Below are 24,289 nucleotides of genomic sequence, written 5' to 3' on the forward strand. Positions count from 1 at the left end.
ACTTCGAAATGTAGGTGGCGAAAGCTTGGAAAAGTTTCACTGCAAGACGCCAATAGTTCAAACTATTTCGGCCTTTTATGTTAGGTCCATACATTTCCAACCTTTTTTCGTTCGACCTTCTTTCCCCTTCCCAAAATATCAAGCCAAACAGATCAACGTGTAAAAAATCGAGAAAATTTTGAGAAACATCACTTCCATCAATTCCCTAATTCCCTGCGCTATTTCTTGAAACTACCTATATGATCAAAAGTGGCTGGGAGCTTATTCACCTATCAGATCGATCAGCACTACTATGTGGCTTTCCCGCACACAATTGCTTTATGAAGCTAAAGATCGAAACTTGTTGTTTTGTTAATTCAATAATGGAATGTATAAGTAGCTTTATGTTAGTATCTTAATTGTAATGTTAATTTTCCAAAACACACCATTTCGCCTAGAACTATTTGCACCAGCGACATATTTTTATCACATTATTTGTTATCAAATTAGGTAAGCATTGTCGAACACCATTACCGTTTCTGTATCTGCTCTTCTGCTACAATATTCTCCCAAACGTGTGCCATCACAGGGGCATCGGCCCTGTTTTTGGTTTCAGTATTCAGATGTGATTAATGATTTTTGATTGTTTGTTTGTATGGTTGATAGAGTTGAAAAAATAAAATAGATTAATAATACAGAATAAATCATACTTCAAACGAGTAATCCGTCACAACAAGATAATACGCTAAAGGGATGAGTGGATGGCCATACAAAAAGGATGCATTTCTGTTTTCTGAGGGATGGAACGATGAAGTGTATTTTTTTATTTTTAACATAGTAACCAGCAGACCAACCTAAGTACATCTGGCGATTTTCAAAGCGTAACTACCAGCACCGTTGCTTTCCATAATACAGAACAAATAAGCCAAATGAATTTTGAAGCTCTCCCATTTCCATAAGAACGTAATTTAACAAACCGAAGCGCGTAAAAATATATACAACAGAGCTGTCTCAAAAATGTATTTTTTTATAGGGGTGCAAATTTTCGATTCCATCAAACTGTGGAACATATCAATTACCGCGGATGAGTCTCTTCCATGATCAACATTTCCCAGATGTGCGACATCACAGCTGCGTCCGCCCTGGGAGAGGGTAATTGGATGGTTCATTTGTGTTCGGGTGTGTGTATGTGTATATATGTGGAGACAATACATGGCCAATTGGGCGAGGTTATGGTTCGTTCGAGAGTGGGAAGACAAATACAAATGGGAGAGAATACATTAGTGGTTTGATTTTTGGAAAACTGTTTTCGTAGACATGCCACAACTGTATGTACAATCTCTGCTGGTTTCATTCCGTTTTCCCGATCTGTGTGGGACATCAGACTATGGATAATGGAATATAGTACAGGATAGTTTGGATGCTGGAAATGAGATTTGTTTTCTTGGCAAACTAGCAGCTTAGTCAAAATACTCACCAAGTGTGTTCGGAATTGAATCCAATCTGAAAGTAAATAAATGAACTATGAAGATATGCTCAAGCGTTTCCTATCTATACCATCACTTACTCTGCCATTGGATCCAACGCAGACGGTAAAGCTCTTATCGAACCATCTGTCATGTCCGTTTCCATGAAGCAGATATCTTCCGAATTGATCCAACTTCTCGGGATGTGGCATATCAAATTCGAACGGATGCTGGTCCAGCGATAGCACGAAGGCAGCACTCTCGATGAGATGCAACGATGTCTTGTTCACACCCTTGACAAAAACCGATTCACGGATTTTGGCCCACTTGGTACGATCGCCAGCGGTCAACGAAGCAAGCAATTCTTCGCCGGCCTGTGGCTTATCTCTGCTGTTAAGGATCTCTTCAATCTGAATCTGAAGCTCACAGGGACGCAAGATACGTCCATTGTGATAGATAACGACCTTGTAGTAGCAACCACGGTGCAGAACCACAATGTGATTGGAATCCTGGTAGTGTACAATCCTGTCAGTTTCGACTCCTGGGACACGAACAGTGTTGAAGATACGTTCATATTGCCATGAGCACAGCGGAACCAGCCCCTGCACCAGAATGGGTTCCAGCTCCTGTCGCTCAACGATTCTTCTGAACTGAAGCAGCATGTTGATTACGCTGGCAGCGCGGGCACTCTGCACCGTAGTAGGTTGCGTGAAGATTGCATCAATGCCGTAAAAGTTGCTGTTCACCATCAGAGCACCACGGCCGCGAAGATAGACGTACTCCTCCCACCAATCGGACACATAGTTGGTGGACCACCAACTCTTGAGCTTCAGATACCGCTGCAGTTTAGGGGCAATAGTGTTTTCAAAGTCTTTGGCAAGACTTTCCATGCGAGAGTAGTTTTCGTCATCCAGTAACGGTCGAACTGAACGCAGGTACTACAATTAGGTAAAGTTTATTAATAGTTTGCACTTTAAACCGAACAGCACAACCTACCCTCGACATAGTCTCCTGGACACTGGGCAGTGGCAAGCGCGGCAAAGAACCCTGAAAACTATATAAACCAGGTTTGTTCCACGTCGCTAATACTTTGACGAAAACGGCCCACAGTCGCGTCTGAAAGAACAATTACCGCCCAATAAGTCAAACAGGTCTATCGTAATTCCTAAGCCATTAAGCAAACTCACCGGCAGGGAAACCTTGCTGCCCGGGGCTCGCTTTTCGTACATCCATCCTTTGTACATGAGTAGTAGTTTCAGCGCGTATCGCATCGTGTAGCATATGCACAGCCAGAAGAGGAGACCCGCTAGACCACAAGCCCCCAACTGATAGCTTACCGTATCTCTACGAAGGGAAAGCAGGTCTAGTTCTAGGTTAAATGAATCAATACATAAAGCACTCTTACTCACCCGGGTAGTACTCCTAGGAATCTATTAACTAAATTGAATGGAACATGTCGCTGTGAAAAATGAAGTGCTATGGCGACAGCTATCACCAGCCAGAGGCTTTGTAGATGTGCAGGATATACGCCATTTCGGACACCGGTCTGCAGAAAATAGGAAAGAAAGGATACAGATTAGACGGAGTGTTTACGGTAAATTGTGTGAAAATTATCTTAAATTACAACTACCAATTTAACATTTTTTTGTTTGTAGATTTTAAATGTAGTTCCCTAAGATGTGCCTAGTGTCGGTCTGTGCCCCTCGTATTGAATGCATGCATACAATCTAAAACTGGACTGTGGCGTCGGAGGCGGATTCAGAGTCGATGGTGAAATTATGCCGAGTACCTTTCCAAACTCTGTAAAAGAACCACTCTGTAGTAAGTGGACACCCCTCTGGGGCCCCACTTATTTCTGGAGCTCCCTTCTGGAATTTCCAGCCCTTCTACGCTTAGAAATTAGTATGTAGTGAAACCTCTTTCTGGGGTTTTCAGAGACGATCCAGCCCACGGCTCAAAGTCTCTTTAATAAAGAAATCGAATCTATACCGACTACCACTTCGATTCTTAGGTCAATATATGTAATTTAGATTTAAATTGTGATACTTCAAAAATTTAATTTTTATATGATTAAACCATGCAATTCTCTTCAGGAGTAAAACCTATGTATAATTGAAAAAAAAAAAAAACTTTACGGAGCCGAATAACCATTTAACAGAATTCATTTCCATTTCCGAACACAGAAGGAGGTCGTAGGGCCAGGCCTTCATCGAAAAACCACTGCCCATACTGCACCAGGGAAGAGATATACGCTTATCGGCACAAATAATAATGCAGGGCATATTCTGACCTAATCAAACCCAACCCAAGCTAATACCAGTGAAAAGCTACAATATTCAGATACAGCCAATTATATACAAATCCGAAATCCCACTATACACAATCAACACAAGCCTCATCCTATCATTACTTATTGAATGTTACTTAACTCTTTCTGCCCTAAAATTAACTTTTTGGCATACATATGATCCAAGATCTGATTACTATTTGTATTTGTTGAAATAACAACACCCACTATTGTCTATAATTAAAAATAAACTAAGCGGGGAGAGTTATTCTACATATTTAATGCCTAGTTGCTTTCCTATTTGGACACCCTGCATCTTATATAATTATCAAAATGAAGTTTATTCAATCTTCCCTTGGAACTTTGTTCCACCTTACCCAGTAAATTATTTTGACTTCCCTATGAAGTTTCTTCTGGCTTCGCTCGAAAGGTTCTGCCGACGGTTTTTTTCAACTTCCCCGGAACTTCAAGGATGCTTAAAGTGTTTTATTGCGGGTCTATTTTTGCTTCAGAAAAACTGCAGGAACTTTTAAGAAGTGAAATTTAATGGTTTTTCAGGACTGTTCCATATTTTTTCGGGGGATTTCAGAGAGCTTAGGGAAGCTCTGAGAACATCAGAACAGATCAATTAATTGCAGGGTCCAGGTGTGGGAGCTGCTTTCCTGGCGTCGGTAGCATTGGTAGTCAGTACGGAAAACAAGATCGACGGAAAACAAATCAAGGGGAAAAAAGTTCAATCAATTTAAAGGGAATTGCTGAAATTTTAAAGGAGTTTAGAGAAACTCGGGGGCTTTCCGAAAAGTTGGGCAAAGCACCGAGAGGTTCATGAAAATTTTGGAAACGCAAGAGAAGTAACATGAAGATTTGAAAATTATGAGATCATATTTGAGGGAAGTTTCAAGGACTTTCAAAAATTAAAAAAAAATCGAGAAGATCAGTGAACTTCAATGCTGATGTCCTATTAATTTCAAGAATATTGTGAGAGCACTTAAGAAGTTCTTAAATCTTCATGAAAGTCTGGATACCTTCAAAGTAGATTAGAGATTTTCTGGTAGTTTCATTATAGTCAAGTAAATTACGAGTATTTTGAGGATGATCAGAGAACTTCAAAACAGCCAAACTTAAGGAAAATTGCAAGAACTTACAACTTTGTATAACTTTGATCCAAAAATTCCTTTGCAAACAAGATGATATTAATAAAGCTCTTGAATCTCTGACACTCCTATAGTTGAAGCAAGAGCTGCCTCAATACCAAAATGCGAGGTTAAATTCGATACAATTATAATAGACGACGATCTTCAACTCTTGATCCGTCTGAAAAATGTCCGTTAGCGGCAATATCAAAGAACACGTGATTCGGCCATGAAAGTGATCTGGCGGGATTTGCAAAAACAAATTAAAAAGCGATTCTCTGCCCTAAGGAACTTTTTTTTTTAAATAACGTGTCAAAATTAGACCCGAGTTCCAAATCCTTTTGGAAACTCACACACATTTTGAAAAAAAACCTCAAAAGCCTATTCCAGTGCTTGATGAAGGTGGTAAAATTTTGATCACTTATTTGGAAAAAGCTCAGATTTCCCATAATTTTAGTTTGGGTCTTACTAGTCCCATTGAGAATCAAGTTGATCGGGATTATCTGAATATTTGCTCTCAGGAAAATATGTTTGATGATTCCTGGGGACTGATTTGGACTAAGTAAGATCTGTAACTACACAATTTCAAAATATTAAAGCTCCAGGTGATGATGGAACTTTCTATGCATCCATAAAAAATCCAGAAGAGTACCTTGTTTTTTTCTTGGTAAAATTATTTAACAGATGTTAACATTTGGCATACTTTTCTGATAAATGGAACAATGCAAATGTTGTTGGAATTTTGAAACCGGATAAAAATCCAGCTGAAGCTTTTACCTACCGTCCAATAAGTTGGCTTTCTTCAATCATCATCATGCACATCAATACGCACTCAATTTTTGCAGATGAGCAGTTTGGATTTCGCCAGTAGCCCCACTCATCAACTCTTAAGATTTACCAATTTATGAATAAAACAAGAATACTCTACTTTCCCCTGCTTTTCTTACGGAGTGAGTAAAGGAAACCCATATGACCAAATCACACTATTGAGCATCTTAATACGATGTTTCCGTTTCCGTACTATTGGGATTATCTGAAATTTCTGTTGGGAGCACAGGTATACCACGATATAACGTAGCTGTCACTTTTGACTTTCATCATCGTTTTCTCGCAAATGGCCATTACACCTTGCAAAGTAAAAACACCATCAGATAGATGAGACAATCTCCCATCTATTGGTAATGTTGGTTTGTATGAATGAGTTGTTATTTGTGAGAAATCGACGATGATAATCAAAAAGAACAGTTATGTTATATTGATGTATACCTGTATACGGAATCTTTCTTGAGATTATTTATAATCGCTGTCATAGTGAGATTCTCTGATTTTCTGTAATTTTCTATATTTGCTTTTTGATTCTCCAGAAATGCTTTGGGAGTTCACTAGTATCATCCTTGGAGTACTTCGGAAAATTAAATGCAGAGATTTTCCCAAAATTTCTCCATGGATTCTCCAATATTCAAATTAAGATTTATCTCTTCAATCCCTCGTGGAATTCATCGGAAGTCATTGTTAGTATTCTATGGAATTTCGATTGGTGTTCTTTAGAATCTTCCTTGGAGTTATTTGGATTTCCGATCTGTTTGATAATGACACTTGGAATCAGGGGTTGAAACAGTTGACGTTTTTTACTACACTCGCTTCGTTGTCGTGCGCGACAGTCTGTATTCGTACACTCATGCTCTACCGTCGTCTCTCTCACACAACACGAACGGTAGAATTAAAGAGCCTGAATTTATAAAGAGACGACATGTCAATCGAGCAGAAGACCTGTCAAATGGATAAGATGTCGCCTCTTTACCCAATTCAGTCTCTTTAGGTAGAATAACATTCGAGCTAAACGAAAATTATCAAAATAACTATCATATGACATGTGTGATTTCGTTGTAATTCCTCAATTTTGTGTAAATTAATCCATTTCTGATAAGATGTTCTAGGCCATCATTGCTTACTATTTTCAGAATTCAAACAACCACAACATCAGCAGCTCTTAGTATGAGAAAAACTAAAATACATTCATTCGTGACGGTCTTCGGCCACAGTGTCGTATGACAGAGCCTGTCATATGACATTTAAGTTTGGTACTGTACTATGATAGCTTGTTTTGCAAGTGTCGGAGGCAGTGGCGGCCCGTAACCTCACTTTTTACCTGTGCACCAACTTTCAAAACCAGATTTAATGCCATATTCATACTCGAATCGGTTGAAAAATACACTTTATCTTCTAGTTTACTCGATATCTATCCATTACAAGCAATATTTTGATAATTGTTTAAGTTTTGAGAGTTTGTGCACAGGTAGATTGAGGTCAAGGTCGGAGGCAAAGGCAGTCAATTATCACAGAAAATGTGTCGACTACCGTGACCGCTTACAAGACTGCTCGGAATACTCTAGAATTCCATTTGATCTTCTATGTATATAATCGCATTTGAGGTTCTTTGTTATCACTCTTAGAATTCTTTAGAATTTCTCTTTGGTTCAGATTATCTCTGTCTCTGGATGCACCGAATGTCTTCTGGGATTAATTGATTGTTATTCGGCAATCCCTCTTGGAATGCTCCAGACCCACAATTGGAGATTAATTTCTAGACTTATTCTTGAAATACTGAAAAACAATAAGCCATGATTTTTTTTTGTCTCTCCATAGAAGTTCAAAGAGCTGTTACTGTTAATTTTTTGCATCAAAATAGTCTAAAATTGCTTGCTGCTGGTTGATGAAGTATTCAAGGTTTATTAGTATAATTTGTGACTTGGTTGGCTTGTTATGTGTAAAGTTAGAATTAATTTAGTAAATTGTTTCTTATCAGGCTACCTTTGTTCAATCTGTTATTTTTTGAAGTACAATGAACCAAATTAGATAAAACATTTATTATTTTGCACAATGAAAGAAATTTAAATTTTTTTTATTTTATTTAAAAAATCCTTAACATATTTGCAAAGACGGCGAAAAACAAGTCAAACCGTTGAAACTTTGTTCGTGGCGAACGGATTATAATAAACATTAAGTAGTTAAGTAGTAGTATTAAGTTAAAATAATAATGTTTTGACTACAAATAATGTAAATTTCAGCTAATTTAGTTTATTGACATCAAGAAAAAAAAATAGACTCGATTTAGCGTGCCATAATTAATGCATTGTGCAAAAAATATGAAATTAGATTTACATTAACATGTCGATGATCTAGATCTCCAAAATCTCATTGAATCAAGAATTCGTATAAAAACAAAGAGTCTTACTGCAAAAAATGAGCTTAAATGTTGTTTTGGTATGTCGGAAAAAGCACATATCAATACAAGAGATCTGAGTAGGAGAAACGCAGTATCAAAGGTACTACAAAGCTTGCTGGAGTTTAGATCTTGAAATTCTATAAGCCATGCAACACTTTGTGGAATACAAAGACATGTTACCAAAATACTTATCATATTTCAAATTTTCCTGGAGATTTTTTACAGGTTAATCGAAATGTTGTTCGATGCCCACTCAGAATATTGAGAATTTTGTGCATCAAGGAGATTCATAACATAATTTAAAATGTCATACACAAAAAACATATGTTTAAAATCTTCTTTCTATCTATTAATCCCAAACGACAGCTAAAGAAAATCTTTCCTACTTAAAATGTATGTAAAAAAATGTACAGTCGGGGAAAAAATAACAGATTGTATTTGTAAACTATAGTCAACATTAAGATAATTTAGCTTTATCGATCAAGCCACAAATTATGATGCTACATTTTTGAATACTCCATCAAACAGGAGCCGAAAATTCAGAAATATTGATGCACAAACTAAAACGTAACAGTTCCTTAAACTTTCAAAGGTTGTCTAAAAAATCGCGATGTATTATCTATTTTATATCCAGTACTGTACATCCAAAAATGTAAATCTACTTTAAATTTGTTTAAACGCTCCACCCAACAAACATTGAACATTCTAGCAAAAATAAGCTTCTTCAGGTAAAAAAAAAATGCTTATTCTGCAGTTGATTAACTCAAATTGTTTGTTGGGCATTTAGTCACGTCAACGAATCTAACGAGCAAAGGCGTAAAATTGCAATTTTAGAATATAATTTATCTACTAGCAGAGAATCTAGTCTAAAATAAACACTTCGCTGTTGCATGGATCTAGTCCAGTTAAACAACTTTGTCCAAGGTAGGAACCTTAAGTCGGATTAAGAGCATCAGATAAATAAAAATCAACATTTTACCAAAATGGTCTTATCCATGTCAACTTATCAACGTTGCTGATGAAAAGAAGCTTTGATTTTGTCCGATCCTACGTTATTATTACAAGAACTCTATGTGAACTGTGGCTTGACCTAATGAGTCAATTCTGATCTAAACTAAAGAGTGTAATCGATAAAAATAGCACAACGAAAATCTTCTGTATCTTTTCAATCGAATGAGCAAAAAACCTGAAAATTTTAGTAAATCCTATGGATTGCAAATACAACTTTGTCTCATGTGATAAGAACCTGCAAGTAGCGTCTGAGTGCCCGAAGGAAGGAATGGAGTGGTCGTAAAGTGGTCCAATGGACAGTAAAATGGCCAGGAAAGTGGTGCAACAGTTCAAGAACCGTCCAAATATGTCGATTCGAGGTGTCGCTAAACAGTCGGTTTTGTGACGAAAACCATGAAGCGTGCTGGGTTACATGTTTACAAGGTGTAAAAAGCTCCAAACCAGAATGAAAAGCAAAACATCACTGCGAAACACCAAACACGAAGTAGCATCGTGATGGATGACGAAACTTACGTCAAGGCCGACTTCCGTCAACTTCCTGGGCAAGGATATTTCGTTGCCAAGTCTAAGTTCGATGTTCCGGAGGATGGTCGAAAGAAGAAATCATCGAAATTTGCAAAGCAGTTTCTGATCTGGCAGGCGATCTGCGGATGTGGTGAAATAAGCGCTCCCTTCATCACTTCTGGAACAACCAACGGTGCGATTTACACTGAAGAGTGTCTTAAGAAGCATCTCTTGCCATTCATAAGGAAGCACAAAGGATCAACTCTGTTTAGGCCTGATCAAGCATCCTGCCACTACTAATTTTACACGTGACGGAATCCATCGTTGACATAAAGGATCAGACGTAAACAAATATTTCATGTAAAATTAGGTGCTTCGAGACTGAAAAGTTCGTTACTCGACGAAAAGTACGTTTGATTGAGTTCAATTTCGCGTCTGTTATAGCTCAATTTTATGTCAAAATTGACGCTCGTATATGTCAGTCTCAGAGCACCTAAATTTACATGATTTTTTTCTAAGTGTGTAGTTGTCTGACCTAACGTGCCAGAACCCTAATGATCGGTTGATCGAATCGCATGCAGCAATCTCTGAACCTTTTGATGGTAGCAGTTCTCCGTAACGCCAAGGTCTGATGACTAGCCGATGGACGGTGGACCTCAGAATTTTCAGTACGCGGTGGACTGTTGAGGATCATCCTTAGGATCTTATTCTGTAGTTTGAGGTGATGAGAATGTGCGCAACTCTTCCAGATTGGCAACCCATACTCTATGACGGGCAATATTATTTGCTTGTAGACAGTAAGCTTGTTTTTCAGGGATAGAGTGGATCTCCTATTGATTAGCCGGTACAACAACCTTATCAAGATGTTGCATTTTGTTTTTGTTTTGTCAACAAGCTCCCTGAAAATCAGCTTGCTGTCGAGTGTTAGTCCGAGGTGGACTACCTCTTTGGACCACTCCACCACTGTGCCGTTTAGGCAGATTTTGTTATTCTCAGACGGAACAAGTCTGGGAGATTTTGAGTGTGGAAAAATTATGCCCTGGGTCTTCGCTACGTTGATACGAATCTTCCAGCTGTTGAAATACTCAGACAGGACATCCAAGCCTCTCTGGAGTTTGGTAGTCAGAGCTCCAATGATCCTACCCTTGTAGACGATGGATGCGTCGTCTGCGAACATAGACAACGATCCACCATCAGGGAGAGCCGGAATATCGGAGATGATTAGATTGAACAGGATGGGCACAAGGAAACTTCCGTGGGGCACACCTGCACCGATGTGATGCCATTCAGAGAGACCTGGGACGTCTTGTCCGATAGATAATTTTGTATGATCTTCATGAGATCGGAAGACCGTATCGATGCAACTTGTACACCAGGCTATCATGCCAGACATTGTCAAACGCTTTTTTAACGTCTATCAATGCCATAGCAGATGTTTTTGAAACAGCCTTTTTCCGTCTAAGAATGTTTGCTACTCGGGTCAGTTAGTGGACGGTTGTTCGACCTTTTCGAAAACAAAACTGCTCCTCGAGTAAGATGTTGTTTTCTTCGGCAGATGTTAGAAGCCGGCTGTAAACTGCCCTTTCGAATAGCTTGGATAACTCTGAGAGAAGGCTGATGGGTCGGTAACTTGAAGGAACTTCCCAGGTTTCCGAATGCCCATTCAATCCAGCACAAGGGGAAGTAGCCAAGTCGGAGAGGCACTGAAAATCAGTGCCAGATGGTTGTAGAATCTGGAACTCAAGTGCTTGAGCTCCAGATTCAGAATGTTGTCGAAACCGAGGGAGGCGACACATCTAAATCTCAAGTCTAGATGCTCAACAAATCTCACACTAGCGAATCAATTTTCGAAAAATCTTCTTTCATTTCTCGCATCTACTTGCATCGCGCATCATCTTTTTGCAGGAAATCTTCAGAATCATCATCAATCTTCTTTCTATCTACTCAGCGTGCGCACAGCTAGCCACAGCAAAACACAATCTTTTCTGCATCGTAGATAGAGTCGTCCCCCTCGGTCGAAACCTGGGGCCTTCATATTTTTGGAAGTTTTGGTATAAGCCAACAGTTCGTCAACCGTGATCTCGGATTCCTAGGAATCTTCTATCTGATGTCGATCCCAAGATGAACAATTTTTGTACTAAGGAGTTAATTCCAAACTAAACTGAACACTACCGAACGGATCTTGGTTATTTGAATAACTTTCAATGCCAGAAAACGTCCATCGGGTCACGACAGTGGCGTCGACTTAACCTCAATCTACCTGTGCAATGGATAGATATCGAGTTAACTAGAATATTAAGTGTGTTTTTCAACCGATTCGAGTATGAATATGGCATTAATTCTGTTTTTGTAAGTTGGTGCACAGGTAAAAAGTGAGGTTACGCGACGCCACGATTCTGAATTATTACTAAAAGAATTACAAATCAATTCGCAACTAAACTGTTAACTGCCTTAATGATCTTATCCAGAAAAACAACTTTGCTGAAGGCAAACAAAATCAATCTGAAAAAATTGCCCCTGATTTATCATCAAAAGAAGAATTCTACATCACTCTCTCTATCACTCTCGGTAAATTCCCAATTAAACTCTTCGCTGCTGAACGGGTCCACCTAGTGAGAAAATTCCCAACTAAACTGTTTATTACAGAACGGTTCTCATCCATTTGGGACAACTTTGCTGAAGACAGGACACTTCTATCTGGTCTTCAATCTGAGTTATCTCTAAAAGAACTTTATTTGTACTCTCTCGCTGCCTTGTGAGTCAATTCCCAACTAAACTGTTCATTACAGAACGGGTATTGCCCATTTGAACAACTTTGCTGAAGAAATGAAACTTCTATCTGATCTCGATTCTAAGTTATCAATGGAAGAACTTTATTTGTACCCCTGCGCCACCTAGTGTATCAATTCTTAACTTAACTATCCACTGCCAGACGGATATTGTCCAGATGAGCAACTTTGCTGAAGACTGAGCCGTTCTATCTAATTGTTCGCTGTGTACTCAGTACATGAAGCGACAGCCCGTGTAACTTTTTTTTAACGCGACTGCTGAAAGATTATCATCACTAAATGAAATTCACTCATTCAAATTCATTCAAATAAGCAGTTTTTGAACAATTTTCGGAATGAATCGAGTAAAACTTATTAAATTGTCAAAGTGGATTTTTTTGATGATGTTGTGAGAACAGTTCAAATCCTGTATCCTAAATTTGGCGATGAGATTTATTACAAGCTTTGTGTTTATGATGTAAAAGTCATCGAAACTTGCTGGTGACTTTTTGAAGATCATCATTGATGACACTGAGGCTGACTGAAAGTTGCCTCTTAATCGGAATTTCTAAAAGGGTCAGATTTTATCATTGGAGTATTAATTCAGGTGTTTAATTATGTTCTCTTTGATTGTCCCACCCAGGTATTTTTGTACGCCGGACATGTCCCACCTGTCCCACCCACTCCTCGCGCCTTTACTTCACCTTAATAGATTCCAATTTTTGATAAAATTGTAGATGATGATGTTATAGGAAAACAATCTGAACTTGTTGAATTAAAAAAAAAATAGTCTATGAATAATACTAAACAGGGTTTGAGGTTTTTAAAAGCCAAACACAAGCGGAAACGTATTGTAAAAATCTGACCTTCTCTTTATTTCGAGTGGAATCTATTATGGTGACTAAATATCATTAGCGATTTGAAAAAAAATTCTCTAAACATTCTTTGAAAATCTCCCTAAATATATCTTTACTCTAAAATAATGTTTTCCAACTTCAAGAATAACATGATTGATAAGTATTGTCACCCTTCGCTCAATTTCAACATCTGTTCAATTTTCACACTGCCGTACTCTAGCGGATCAATCTAGCTAATAAATTATCGCACTAAAGCTTCATGTTGATATCAGTATAGCATTTCCTCCCAACTCTGAAAATCGTTATGAAGTAACAAAAAAACACATTTAATAAAATAACAAATTTTCCAGTGTCCTAGGGCAAGTGGCTTTTAAGTGACCGCCTTAAAACAGTAAACTGCTACCAGCCCTAGAAAAAATCCTGGCACTATTGTAGCACAACACGGTGGCTTCTAAACACACAGGATTTATAATTTCTACGATTCATAAAATTGCGAGGCGCCTTAGGTTTTAAACTGTACAAGTTGAGACACACTTACCCTAAACCGTGCCAATCGTTTCTTCCACGATCGGATGCCGGACTGCCACACCAGGTGCAGCACTTCGCGGTCGTAGTTCAGGTACCATCCTTCGTGAGTGATGGAGAAGGAGAATGCAACAGCTGAATGGGCTTCAGCCATGGCGCCTAGCCGTTTTCAACGCACTATTTACCACACCGTTTTCAAACCAATCGCTTCTCAAGATCACTTGATCACCAACACTGTCTTTCAGCACTCAGCACAATACTACACTGTGTCACTTTTGTTCAACCGGTGGCATCCACAGCAAATGTCAAACTATGTGTTCCGAGCGGCAACAGAGCTCACACACCGCACCGGGCGTTTCAGGCGCAATTCTTCACCTGATTGTTGACGTTCACTGTTCGGGCTTATCACTAAATCCACTGCGCGGGTTTTACGCCAGAATCTCTGAAAGGAAGATACGGAAAAAAATTAAAATTAGATCGAATTAGGTCACACGGAATGGCGACTGAAGGTGATGATGTGGCTGGTGATAAAAGAAATTTGGCATTGTCGAAAATTCGTAATCGTTGCGTACCGAACTGATAAGATTGTGCGAAGTGTGAGGAGATGGAATTCAGGAAGGGACGACATTATAAAGGCACCAGTGATATTTTTGTCGCCACGCGTCGTGTATAATCAACAACGTGGAAATATTTACAATGGATGGATTATGACTAGATACACGTAATTGGGTATGATTACAAGCTGTAACAGCTTTGATGATGTGGGACAAGCATTTCATTTAGGAGAACAATGATGAATGTTCAAACATGACTGTCAGCGAAATACAGCTTGAGATCCATTCAGTTCAACCGAGCAGTCCAATGGTAAAGAAATCATTCAATGAGTGCTCTGACTGGCCGTAACGTCTTTAAGTTGAGGAAGTGCAACTGTAAACAGCCACGCTCGTTGATAAGACCGGACAATGGCACGTGAGAACTGTTGAACTTGTAACTCGTGCTACACTTTCATAAACAACCTGCTTCCTCGACTTCTAGAGATATACACACGCACATGTTTTTTTTTTTAAATTTATTTTTCGTTTTCAATTGTTCAAAACGTGTTAATTCCTGCTAAAAGAAAATCCATGTAACTTCAGTTCGCTAAATACGATATTCGCTGCGATAACCTTGACCACCATCGTGGCCACATGAGAGCTACGGCGCAGTAGCAGCCTGTGCAAATGGCCTCAAACTATAATTTCACGGCTAAAGGCTAGCTGTAGGAATCATTTCGCGGCGCACACACAAGCCTTCGGGGTGAACTCCGATGACCATGGCCTATGGGTAGCTGCAAAAAAAAAGTGAATTGAAAATCGTATCGTGTATCGAATAACCTACTATACGAATGAAATTGATGAATTGAAACGACCTTGACAATCAACAAGTTTCTGTTTTTGTTTGTTTTATATCCTTGTCCAAGTCTGTGCTCACACATACTATGGAATGATTGTATACGCACACATTTTTAGAGCAAGCACCAATCACGTCGTTTGTTTTCTTAAAACTTCCACGAATCACAAAGTTTGCTTACAACCATACATTTTCTCATCGAAAGGGCGATTTTTCTCGCGAATAAAAGGTCGTAAATGCAAATTAACTATTCCACCGCACCAAGAAGAGGAATGTATGGTAGGTTAATTCTCTGTAGTACGAACATAACATAACGGTCAGATATACCGTAACGTATCAGATCCGGATGCATTGTGTGCTATTTTCAACAGTAATGTCTATACGATTCTATGATGGAATTCCATATCCCATGATAGTAGGAACGTATAGTCATGACAGGTACATCTACCCTACATTTCTTTCCCGTGCTGCTTTGCAGGTGTTATTTGTTAATTTACGTTATACTTTTGAGGGGTGGATGTTTTTCCTGATTTGTAGTTTTAAATCAACATCACTCAGATAATTAATGATAGCGTAAACAAACCGTTCGTAGGGTGTTTGCTGTTTTATTTACATCCAACAATGTAGGACTGCTCAGTTATTTTCTTATATAACCCTAAGTGCACCCCACACGGCAGAAGTTTCGTCAATATTATCGTCAATCTTTACAACCTAATTTTTGCTGGGTGATCAATAGAGGGCTGCTTCTCACTAAATTTGTAATATCTGGTCGACTATGACCGATTTCCTTACAAAAGATGCTCAGGATCTGGCCTCATCCACACCGTTTGAAAAATTAATGTAAAATTCTGTGGTATCTAGCGCACATAGCTATATTTGGCGTAAATTTACACGACATTTAATGTAAATTTAAGCGCTATATCGCATAAATCAGCAATGTTGTATACAAGCTTGCACACAATTTCGAAGATTATGCCAACTTAAGCTCAAAATTAAACGAGGAAAAATTTAGACGATGGTTAAAATTCAGATTTTTTTCCTGTGACACTGACACTGACCAGTTCCAGGCCAAACAGCGAGAAAATCAACAAATTTTAGATTTTGCCTGTCAAAATTACATGAAACATTGCATTTTCGCTACTGTGTTACCTGACTTATAACGAATATACGTTGTATACGATCGGGGTATTCGTACACAACGTATACAACGTATGACTCGTCTAATTTAGCATAGCATTTGCAATGTAAAATTAGACGAACTATTCGTTGTATTCGGGGTACTAATATACAACGTATATTCGTTATAAGTCAGGTAACACAGTAGAGGCGTAGGGACAATAAACCAAGGTTTGTGCTGGAATTCGGCCATTTTACGCATGAATAATTTTTCAAAATGACGTATTCGATATTACGGCTCATATAATCGCAATGACGGTTGGGACAAAGTTGCAGGAAACTGGATTACCGTTACAGAAAAAAGTAGAAGGGTCTGTGCCTAGGGGCACGAACAGAAGCTTGACGTAGGACCGCTAGTTGACGGAACAACAATGTTAATCATTTAGTTCTTAACTCTTTCCGATTTTGAATTGGTGGCCTTGAAAAGGGCCGGTTGTTTTTGAAATGGTGGCCACACCAGTGCAAGTCGATGCCGACCGGATGACGGCGGCCTAGTCCTGCTGCCTTATGCGGGAAGCCTTTCCTCCAGTCGATGTGGGTGCTTTCGTCGTCGTCTTCGTATTGGTGCGATGCGTGCTGTTCTACTCATACGTCATGTCCGACGCTTATCCGTCCGTTGCTCGAAAGCAAATGACGAAGAAAACGATTTGGCAAGCGTTTTTACTATCGCTGCTTTTCTCATCCCTTCCTTTCATTTGTGAAATGGTGAGCGGTCAACTGAGCATTGAGCTCGCTCATGTGAGCATGCGCAATGTGCCGTTTGTTCGATTTGCGCTCTATCGTTGCGTCCGTGTTGGTGATTTTTCATCTTCTTTTTCTTCTTCGCATTTAAAGCTTATTGCATATCGCATACTAGCTTATTGCGTGCTCTCAACTTAGTGTTCTAGATGCACTTCCACAGTTATTAATTGAGAGCTTTCGATGCCTGTACCATTTTTGCATTGGTATAATTGTGTGGTAAGTCCAATCATACTTCTATGCCCAGGAAAGTCGAGAAATTTTCCAACCCAAAAAATTCCTAGACCGGGAATCGAACCCAGCCACCTCCAGCATGGTCTTGCTTTATAGCTGCGCCTTTACCGACTGAGCTAAGGGAGCCCCAGGGATTTTTCATCACATGTCTGAATTTGGATTTTTTAATGTGACCCCCAGTATATAAATTAAAGACGTAGTCCTACGTTAAAAATACACACTGAAAAATAAATCACTTATTTTCGTCAAAATATGAAAAACAAAAAACCGTTAAAAAATTCAATAACAAAAGTACATTTATAACATTTTTAAACTTGACAACATTGTAGAGAAAAAATATGTTTATCTGGAATATTTTAGTTATTTCAAATATTTTTTTTAATTTGTAAAAAACCTAAATAAACTTACAAGATATTTTAGTTTTTTTTTCTAAACGCTCATGAAAAACTGGGCTGTTTAAAATTATGGACACTTAAAAATTGACAAAAATCGTAAGTTTTGATAACATTTTTTCGTTATTTATACTCAGAAATCAATGTTTGAGACATTTTTAATAACTTTACATAAAAGTCATAAAGTCAGCCGTCATTTCGCTCAGAAATGCCGTTTCCGTGCTACATTTTTTTTTAATTTCAAGGACGCCATTTTGAATATTTTAAAATTTTCAAAATGGCTGAATTTTAGAAAATAAAATGTGAATTAAGACCCGTTACCCGTGCTGAGAAAAATCATTCATTCCAACTTAGCTGAAAATGAAGACAGATAACAGATAGACTAATTACCTGCATGAATTTAAATTTTGACATCAACACATTCTCTTGCTCAAGGCAACCTCTGAGTATCGAAGTCATCGAAGTCAACATTTGTTTTTGTTCATTCGTGGCTGGATGTTTATTATCGCCTGTGTTGTTGTCAATATCTATTTTCATCTTCATCTTGGTGAGGATGATTTTGAGTCAAATTTGAAATGATTATTTCCATATTACACAAATACAGCGCTGTAAAACGTGTTGCGTTGGTTTTTAAACACAGATTTATGGAAAATCATTGCCTCATGCTGAATTGATGATAATATCGGAGCCCAGCGAAAAGCCCACTTCGCATAGAAAAATGCCAAAATGACGCTGACCAAGACGACAAACATATTCGCCGTTAGTGGCCACAAAGGCTTCGAGGTGGAGGATGAGTATTCTTTTCTGTTTGTTGGTGAAGGACATCCAGGCAAGATGTGCAATAAGGACGCCAAATGCTGTCTTATATCAAGACTGATTTTGAAGAAAACGTTGTTTTGATTTCTGTCGATCTTGTTTTCCGTACTGAGTACCAATGCTACCGACGCCAGGAATGAAGCTCCCACACCTTGACCCTACCTATCGACCCATCAACCCATGAACCGGGGGCCAACGACTTTACTCCCCTAAGATTGGGCCCATCGCTAAAAATCTGCTAGTTATCAATTTTATCTAGATGAACGCCTCATTGGGACGGTACTAATGAATATTTTTGGTCGCTATCGTGTTATCGTAATGACCAAAAGGCCTATTGTTGTAACGATCAGTTTTACAGCATATCAAAAAAGATAGAAATGCGAAAAAAAAATGGCTGAATGACGCCAATTTCATCACAACAACAACAGACTTGTAGATCATTGTCATGACAACCACAAATTAATTTTTTTTACAACTACAAGCAAAGCTAGAGCAATGTAAGTGAAAATCAATAATTTCCAAAATACTAATTCACCGAAATGTCCATACAAACTTCAAATCATTGGCGTGACCTCTAAACCTTCATCAATAGTTATCATTTTTTTTGTACTGGCTCCTATTTTGGGGTTTTGAATCGGCCTATCAGAAATTCATAACATTTTTTTAAATAAAACATCCTAATAGGGCTTTTTACAATGGTCATAATTTAAATAATTCACCCCTTTTGATTGACATTAGGCAATTACCGTTTTATGGCAATGTCGGTTATGATTAAAAAAAATGAGAAAACATCAATTGTGACAGTTGTTGTTGATCTAGAAAGTTGCGTTTCATTCCCCGGAAGCATTGTCACATTTGGACTCATAAATACAAAAAGTCCTGATAATCATGTTTCATGTTCCTCTAATATTGCAATCGGATCTACAGGCTGCTTCCACCAGAACTATGCCATTTAATTGGAAAGCTAGTGGCACTCCACAGACGGAAACAACTTTGACGAATATTCAGTCCGCATCGTGCTCTCTTGCCGTGCGGATCTATTTGCTTTTTGCAGAAGGAAGTGTTTTCTACCTAAAGCTACAACAAATTCAAACAGCACTTCCTTTTCGATCCTTCGGACTTTTATAGTAATCTGCTTGGAATACAATTTTGAGAAACTTTGTTCTGCTGCCATGGCGCCTAAATGCAAAAGAAAAGGTTAATCTCTTGATCCCTTATCAGATGGAATTCATTTGAGCAATCAATTTGATATGCTCACAGATGATGATCCATAATCCAAGAAAAATTCTAATAAACTTTCCCGCCTTAATGCCAGTAATGAAAAGGTCCCCCTTATTGTGGTAAGACACCGGCATTTCTGTGAAAGGAAGAAGTCTGCGGGGAAGATTTCTCCCAACGCAAACTCAACTTATAATATTCCCAAATAAGCCTAGAGCATTCTTTTTGAAACCTAGTAGTAGTCACATAGTCAACGGAGTTCCAATGCCTTGGTCAACTCAATTAAAATATCTTGCACCAGTAGTTGACGAAAAAATAACTTTTAAAGATCATATTGAGGGCATTCAAGCCAAATGTAACAAGTATATAAAATGTTTGTATCCTCTTATAAACAGGAAATCCAAACGCTGCCTGAAGAATAAACTTCTAATATTTAATATCAATATGGTCTAGTTGTTGCACAACCAGGAAAAAAGCTCTTCAAAGGATTCAGAACAAAATTCTGGAGATGATTTTGAAGCTTCTTCCCTGTTACCATTGGCGTAGCTAATAGGGGTACCTGCCCCCTCCAGAATGATCTACTGCAGATTCTACCGCTGCAGATTTTTTAAAAATATTTTTATAATTTAAATTGTCGGTATTAGAGTCCGAAGGACAGCATCGATTACACACTAGGGTGTTCCAAAATAGTATTTTCTCATCCTGGGGGCTTACCCTCCAAATGATAGCTTAGGGTGTTACAAACAAACTTATGTATAATAGCAACTTTGGCAAAAGTAAAAAAAATACACGGCTTGTTTTGTGTTTTTTAAAAAATTCTGCAGCGATTTTTTAGCTACATTATGGCATTTAATCGACAAAAGTGGGTATCAAACATGGGAACTCCCTTAGCTCAGTCGGTATAGGCGCAGCTACAAAGCAAGACCATGCTGGGTTCGATTCCCGGTCCGGTCTAGGAATTTTACGGGTTGGAAAATTTCTCGACTTTCCTGAGCATAGAGTATGATTGTGCTTGCCATACAATAATACTAATGCAAAAATAATACAGACATCGAAAGCTCTCAATTAATAACTGTGGAAGTGTACCTAGAACACTAAGTTGAGAGCACGCAATAAGCAAATATGCAATAAGCAATAAGCTTGAAATGCGAATTAGAAGAAAGAAGGGTATCCAACATAATGTTTTTTTTTTAAATTCTCTATGTATTCTCAGGGAAAGGCTACGTCTATCAACATAATAAACCTAATTATAATTTACAGCGGATAACTCGTAATATATTTTTTTCTTTATCACATATTTATTTTTGAGACTTATTTTGAAGTTTTCTATTCTAAGCTGCGCAAGAAGTTCTTGAATAATATTTTAAATTAATTGTCATTGTTTTATTGGCGTAGATGTATGGAATAATATATTTTCTACCGAAATATATTTTGTAAAGCATGAAACAATGTAAAATTTATGATAGCGCCTATTAAAGTACTACTATTAGGGCCAAAAACTGCCGCACTTACCCTACTTAAAAATAAAATATTGAATATTATGATAAGAGCTCTGACTCTGAACATCCGCACTCTCAGAGCTCGGACATCCACTATTCAAAGATCAAGGGCATGGAAAATCTATATTCTCGGGCTTACCAATATATGGTTATCGTTCAGCCGTTTGGACTTTGGACCAGATTTTCAAATTCACAAGTATGAGCCGTTTACAGCCACCGCAGAAAATTGATTCAGAAAGAGCTAAGCTGCCGCTCTTCGTATGTCCGTCCCATAGCGGAATTCCGCAAACCGAGAAAATTGCGTTTCAAGTTTGCTTCGTACCGTTGCTTCTTATGTGATGGCGATGCGACAACCAATTTAACTGTCTTTCCAAAAAATTTCAGAACAAAGTTGTTGAGTTCATCCGGCTATTATGAAAATATGGACTACCATTTGCAATGAAAAACTCAGTTTTGACACAAACGAGTATAGGACCGACATGTGAAGAGCGGCAGTAAACCTTGTACCAAGAAGACCTTCAACAATCCGTTCACAATGAGTTGTCGATTTTTTGCCCATGCAAGAACAAGTGTTTGGCAAATCCTAGTTCCACGGAAAGTTGCATACATTCCAACCCAGAAAACTTTGCTGTGAAATTCCGCCACAATATAGCAATTAATCTTTATTGTTTTACATCAACTATACTTTACTCAGCGATCAAGCACAAAAAGTTGCAATATCGAGCAAGAATCCATAATTGATAATGGCAGAGGTTAACTACCAGACTCTGCAACCGCAGTTCAACGACGACGGATAGCTCAGGCACGTTTTACATACAAACAACAGATCTAACTTGCTATTTGTGCACTTTGCATCGAACTCACAAAGAATCAAGTTTCTTCACTAGCTAGGTATAGTTTGCTGGTTGTACTATATACGATAGAGTCATTTTAACCCCTTCCTGTTTACCTATCACTGTCCACTTTGTTTTGAGCGATTTCCACACCATTTTCGAACCGATACGATAATGGCAGTTAAAGGGCAAACACTTAATCAGATTGGGTGCTGTGGGTAGCGGATGATCACAGTCGCACTTCAATAGCAGGTAGCGTGTTGACAAAAGGTCTTCCAACGGGGAAGAAATGCAAAACCAGAGCCCGTTAATCGGCAAAACACTTCCAACTACAAAAACAACTATCGGAGGTGGTTCACCTTCATCGGTTTACATATCTGTATTTCATAGGCTCTTTTGTTGAACACCCATTCAATCTCGAAGCTCAGCTCTGGCGTCCAGTCCTCGTCGTTGTTGTTGTTGCTGTTCGATATGCCCGTTGGGACCGAGAGAGGTAAATCGTAAAATGCAACCTAGCTATAGTTAGGTATTTACGATTGCACCTCGCAGTGGAATTCATCAGTCTTCTCGCTTCTCAGCGTTGAAAGTGTACTTTGTACCGTGTCCGGTTGTGGGCAGAGGTAGCACTATAACGGTATGTGGTTTTTCGGTTCCCTCCTTTCTCTTCCAATCGCACACACGCACCTTGAATGGTCGACGAAAATGGTCTACACTCATTGAGAGTGGATCGAGTGGAAGGAAGACCTTCGAACCGGTAGTAATGTAAGAAGTCCAAGGACGTTCGAATTCGTACTTTTTTTTTCTGCCTAGATCACACTTGGCCACTATGCAAGCAATGGGTCGATGGAGAAGAACTTTAAATTTTAAACTTACACTTTGCACCAAATTCAAGCCAAGTTCGTAAACAGCTGATTACACAATCGCTTGTTATAGCTATCGCTCCGCGACTCTATGGATGGGGGGTCGGCGTGGAAAACTATTCGTCTGTCAGAGTTGGATTTGCTGCACTGAAATGAATTTTTCAGCTCGCACAATGCAATACAAAAATTCACACATGCACGCACACGTACCTAACGTGAGTAGGTTTCGCAATTAATCAGAACTGCACGCGATTTGCGATCTTCTCACTAGTAGCAGGTTGGACCCGGCACGGCGGAACAGAAATAGAGAAACTTCTTCTCTGGGATATTTCACACGCGCGCACCACAACTTGGATCTCCTACGGAAGCAGAGAGGGGAAAACGTGACCGCACAGCGCCGACAACAATACTGTACTAAGACGTTGAACCGCTACCGAGCAACTGGTTGGCAGAAGGTGAAGCTCTCACTGGTGGACGTCACAAGTTCACAACTCACAATAGTTTGCGACAATCGCCTCCCGTATGGTTCTTACGCCACTCCGTGTCGATGGGTGTGTATTTAGTAGAAATATGAAGACCGGTTGATAAAGGTCTTCTAGTATGAACGTGTGTAGTTTCTATGTTTATTCATATGTAGACCGCGATCGAAGCTAAGCGGATCAAAGACATATACAGAGCGACGACGGAGACGTCGCTCGATGAAGAAAAACCTTGACTAATTCACCTAACCGTGAAAAGTGAAATTCTCGTGGTCTCGATTTCCTGCCACAGACTACGCCGGCGGTCCGTGATGGATGGAGAGCTTTGAAGCTAAACGGATAGAAATGTTGGCCAACGGAGATCGATAAATGTCTAATGTGGATGGTATCGCGGATTTATTCAGGTCACATTTCTGCAGTGTTCTCGTCAACGAGGAGCTTTCTGACGAACACGTTTCAAACGCTGCAAGTGAGGTTCTCGGACGTTCAACTGTTGAATCTCATCCACCTTTATCGAGAGATGACGTCCGAAGGGCAGGTCTTTGCTTGCAAAATTCTTCCAGCATTAAGCCTGATGGAATTCCTTCTGTGGTGATTAAAAACTACAAGGGACAGCCCTATGGGGTTATACGCAATGGTGACGTAGGACTACGTGGTCTTATATAATAAATCTTATTTGTTAACTGCAGCCGGAGCTTGTGTTTTATGTAGGAATAGGAATCTCAGTTTATACTCTTTAGTATGACGCGTTTGACATAGATGGACCACAGCAACTCACGAAGCCGCACCGCTATTGATTCCGATCAATAGAGGTGCGGCTTCTTACTCTTTATATGGATGCTCATGTGGGCTGCAGCTCGCTGCTTGCAGGCAGCCTTTCGTTGTGTACTGGAGAACAC

At 39.0% G+C, this 24,289-nt stretch overlaps 1 protein-coding gene across 3 annotated transcripts in view; it reads right to left on the reverse strand.

Annotated features, from left to right (window-relative positions):
* The window catches only part of whd (carnitine O-palmitoyltransferase whd), a 109,583-nt gene that overhangs the window by 34,637 nt on the left and 50,657 nt on the right, over positions 1-24,289 (reverse strand). Inside the window, exons 1-8 of one of the 3 annotated variants that reach the window (XM_065234228.1) lie at positions 22,925-23,358; positions 13,770-14,198; positions 2,855-2,991; positions 2,633-2,789; positions 2,442-2,561; positions 1,547-2,383; positions 1,457-1,482; positions 514-579 (exon numbers count right to left, since the gene is read on the reverse strand). In XM_065234228.1, the coding sequence (XP_065090300.1) occupies positions 514-579; positions 1,457-1,482; positions 1,547-2,383; positions 2,442-2,561; positions 2,633-2,789; positions 2,855-2,991; positions 13,770-13,910 (1,484 nt within the window). In that variant the 5' untranslated portion in view covers positions 13,911-14,198; positions 22,925-23,358. Of the gene's footprint in view, positions 1-513; positions 580-1,058; positions 1,122-1,456; positions 1,483-1,546; positions 2,384-2,441; positions 2,562-2,632; positions 2,790-2,854; positions 2,992-13,769; positions 14,199-22,924; positions 23,359-24,289 lie in introns of those variants that run through there. The other 2 variants (XM_065234230.1, XM_065234229.1) reach the window with 2 other exon arrangements.

Source organism: Ochlerotatus camptorhynchus, unplaced genomic scaffold (assembly GCF_037179485.1).
Source record: "Ochlerotatus camptorhynchus isolate MF236.1 unplaced genomic scaffold, CSIRO-AGI_Acam_v1.1 ptg000432l, whole genome shotgun sequence".
NCBI lineage: Eukaryota > Metazoa > Arthropoda > Insecta > Diptera > Culicidae > Ochlerotatus > Ochlerotatus camptorhynchus.